At 45.2% G+C, this 4,028-nt stretch overlaps 1 protein-coding gene across 1 annotated transcript; it reads right to left on the bottom strand.

The window, feature by feature from the left end:
• Positions 1–468: 468 nt before the first annotated feature.
• LOC141816343 (putative pyridoxal 5'-phosphate synthase subunit PDX1.1) lies at positions 469–1,676 on the bottom strand. The gene has a single exon (XM_074704143.1). The coding sequence runs from the start codon at positions 1,650–1,652 to the stop codon at positions 720–722; it is 933 nt and encodes a 310-aa protein (XP_074560244.1). The 5' UTR covers positions 1,653–1,676; the 3' UTR covers positions 469–719.
• Between the last annotated feature and the right edge of the window lie 2,352 nt (positions 1,677–4,028).

The following is a 4,028-nucleotide window of genomic DNA, read 5'->3' as shown; positions in this document are numbered from 1 at the left end:
CCTTACCCTTCTCTCCCTTTCCCTCACCTCCTCCCAAACAGAGTATTCATCTCCAATGAATCACAATTGTCTAACAAATAAATCAACAAAAGATAAAGCTCATTCCTAATTTGCGACCTCACGGGGAATGCCAACTATAAAAATTCACAGGTCGCTTGACAAGTTCATATTTTTAGTACAACATACTCAGAACTCTGTCACTGCTCAACCAAGATGGGTCATTGGCACATTCTGTCCGAGAGATATTGATAGTTCAGGGATTCAATGAGTAAGAACATGAAGCTGGTTTCAGAAACAGAGGTCGGATTCGGAGTGAGAGAAAACAAGAAACCAAACAGTTCTTTAGAATCATAACCCTAGAAGAAAGAACGAAATCCATGTAGCAGTAAATACTTAAGATCTGCATGCGAAAGCTAACAAACACATTATTTATCCAAGTTGTGAAAGAGTTGTTAGACAAAACAAACATCTTTATAAATCAAGAATAGGCATTCACTTGATCACGGAGTTCTGATAAGAAATGTAGACATTTGAGCCTAATTACAGGCCAGATAGGAAGCAGATAGATCCTCTAGAACATAAGGCATACAGGGGACTACATGCAGAAATACTCGTCCAGTTGTTTGTGAGGCAAGAAGGCAAGCAATTTGAAGAAACTATGTTAATTCAGTAAAGAAACGATCCACCTACGAAACCGAGCGATTTTTAAAGCTTGTCTTCTACTCCGACCGACTTGCAAATCTCTCGACCTTGGCGTCGCTGAGATTAATCCCCACCATGGCCTCCCCAAGGCCGGAGCTCACTTCCGCAAGGATCTCTGGGTCGCTGTAATGGGTTACCGCCTGCACGATGGCTCTCGCCCTTCGCGCTGGATCGCCACTCTTGAAGATGCCAGAGCCAACGAACACGCCATCACAACCGAGCTGCATCATAAGGGCGGCGTCGGCCGGGGTGGCCACTCCTCCTGCAGCGAAGTGGACGACGGGGAGCCTTCCCAGCTGTTTGGTCTGCATGACAAGGTCGTAAGGGGCGGCGATGCGCTTGGCAAAGGTGAAGACCTCGTCGTCGTCCATGTTGCGCAGGGCGCGAATGTCGCCCATGACGGAACGGACGTGGCGAACGGCCTCGATGATGTTGCCGGTGCCAGCCTCGCCCTTGGTGCGTATCATGGCAGCGCCCTCGCGGATGCGGCGGAGGGCCTCGCCGAGGTCGCGGCAGCCACACACGAAGGGTACGCGGAAGTTGTGCTTGTTGATGTGGTTCTGGTCATCGGCAGGGGTCAGCACCTCGCTCTCGTCCACATAGTCGACGCCGATGGCTTCCAGGATCTGCGCCTCGACAAAGTGTCCGATGCGTGCCTTGGCCATGACAGGGATGGTGACGGCGCGCTTGATCTCCTTGATGAGGCCGGGATCGGACATGCGGGCGACGCCGCCCTGGGCGCGGATGTCGGCGGGGACGCGCTCCAGCGCCATGACGGCGCAGGCTCCGGCCTCCTCAGCGATGCGGGCCTGGTCGGGGGTGACGACGTCCATGATGACGCCGCCGCGCAGCATCTGGGCCAGTCCCACCTTGACGGAGAAGGTCGAGGACTTCTTAGGCTCCAGGGCGGCGCCGTTGCCGTAGACCATGACCATGCCGTCGTCGGACATGTTCGACGAATATCTACTCTTTCCGACCTTCCGACGATAACCAGAAAGAAAGAGGATTGAAATGGCGGCGGTCAAGCGAGCCCTAAAAAGCAATATAGCGAGCCGTGGAAGCTTCTCGCGTCTTCCTTATCGCATCTCTGTTGCGGGCGCACGCGTATTTGTATGCGACCCGGGCAGAGGAAGAGGAGCGGTTGGTCGGCCCAAATTTGACCACTTGTTCTCTTCTCGATTTAATCCCTTTATTCTGATTTCGGAGGAAAAAAGAGTATATATTAAAAAGGGATGTTAGGGGCGCCACGACCAAATTTATATTCTAAAAAAGGTAAAGTTTCAAATTTTTTAACAGGTGCAGCTGATTTCAATTTATGTCTCTCATCTCTAGCTGCCTTCATTTATGTTTTTTCAAGATCCGGTAAGTATTCTGGAGGACCCATATTTGACTCGAGTCTAATCCGGGCCTCGCCCATGGGTTCGGTCGGCTCCCGTCACGGTCTATCCCTAAAGGCCGAAAGAAGTCAAATGAAGTCAAATTATCTATTCGGCTCGGCATAGTTCAGTTCTGCTCGGTCGGGATCGCGCAGTTCAGTACTGCCATCCGGCGAGCTCAGCACTGCTACCCGGCAGCTCAGCACTGCTATCCGGCAGCTCAGCACTGCTACCCGGCAGCTCAGCACTGCTCATCCGGCAGCTCAGCACTGCCATCCGGCACCTCCACCCAGGCCACTCAACACTCAGCTCAATTCTGCCAATTCCACTCGGCACAGCCCAGCCTCCATTCGAATCATATTTTATTTAAAAAAATATATTTTATTGGCTTGGATGTATGAAATAATGTTAGTTTGATGCTTACCTTATCTCTTCATATTTTACAAACAACTTATACTATCATAAAATAGATATTCCGGTAGAATTCTCTCTCCAATGAATAACCTAACCAAGCATTAAATGCGGATGTGATTGGTTGTCTTCTCAAAACCATGCTTTGTCAGAACTGGTCATACTTTCAAGAGCTAGGATGTATAAAGGGAGGAAGAAGGTATTCGAAGGGGGATCTCTCTCTCTCTCTCGCGGCTCCAAGCTCCGCTCTCCGAACTCCGCTCCCTCTCTCATTCTCCTTATCTTTTATAGGCTAGCATTTCCTTTTATTACAGTATTTCATTACAGTATTTCTCTTTACTGTTCATCTTCTTCCTCCAACTGATTGAGCGTGTACTCCCCGGTGCCAGGATGACCTCTTTCTCCGGTGATGTTTCAAGGCCTCCAGGTGGCTTTATCTCCTTCCTCAGCGTGGTGGTCTTGAGAAGCTCGTATTCTTCTCCTCCTGCTCCACTTCCACGGCGAGCTAGGTCCGGTGACGTGTCTAATTTATTTATTTATTTATATCGATTACAATAGAAAATAATATTTTAAGATTTTTGTCATCTATTTCTATATAATTGAGATTTTGTAAATTAAGTTGATGCTATAAATAAAATCATCCAATTATAAATGATTAGTTTTCTTATATGAGATATTATATATATTTATAGGTTTAAGTTTCTCCAACTTATTAGTAGTATTTTTTATAACTTGGTACTGAAATATCAAAACCTGAAAGATGTACAGTAATTCCAAACTGTAACACAGTGGTGTTAAACATTATATTCCAACACCACTTTGGTGAACTTTCTATTGGCTATTGATGATTTAAATTCAGCATCCTATTGGTTTTCTGTTAATTTTGCATAGAATCATAATTTTATTTACGAGACTCAAGACTAGGCTTAAACACTATATCTACCTTCTCCACACTCATCTTTTCCATTACAAGTGAAAATCCATATTTGGACTTAGCCATTTCAAATTGGATTCATTCCAACTCCTGTTAGTTTATTAGATTCATTGAAACCCAAATGTGCCCTAGTTTACTAGTTTAAGGCCTTCCCAGCATTGATCAAAAGGATTTGAAATTTTTAGAACTCATTTACCTACTCTTCTAAGAGCAACACTATAGTGATGTCGATATTTGAAAACCAACACTACCATATGTGAGAAGAACAGAATACCATGGTGCTGGTTTATAAAGACCAACACCATTATAGTGCTAGTCTTAAGAAATCAACATCATTTTCTGTACTAGGTGACACACGATTATAACTTCATCTATGTGTCTCAGGAACAAGATTGGACATCATATATACCTTCTACACACTAATATCTCTCATCTTATTATAAGTTTTCTGAAATCTTAGTCCCCTAAGTCCATCAATAAGTTTTGATCAAAATTCATTGATGGACTTGGAGTTCATCAGTCCTATTCCAACTCGTGTAAGTTTATTAGGCGAACCTTAGTCCGAATATGCCCTCATTTATTAGGTGCTCAAAATCATTTTAAAC

This window comes from Curcuma longa, unplaced genomic scaffold (assembly GCF_044706935.1).
Source record: "Curcuma longa cultivar G26 ecotype Majalengka, Jawa Barat unplaced genomic scaffold, ITB_CL_G26_1.1 contig_16140, whole genome shotgun sequence".
Taxonomy (NCBI): Eukaryota; Viridiplantae; Streptophyta; class Magnoliopsida; order Zingiberales; family Zingiberaceae; genus Curcuma; species Curcuma longa.
Note: the sequence above shows the minus strand (reverse complement) of the source record. Positions and strands in the feature narration are given on the sequence as shown.

Excerpts from the sequence above, each read along its gene's own strand:
- LOC141816343 (XM_074704143.1), bottom strand. The coding sequence starts at position 1,652 with ATGTCCGACGACGGCATGGTCATGGTCTACGGCAACGGCGCCGCCCTG.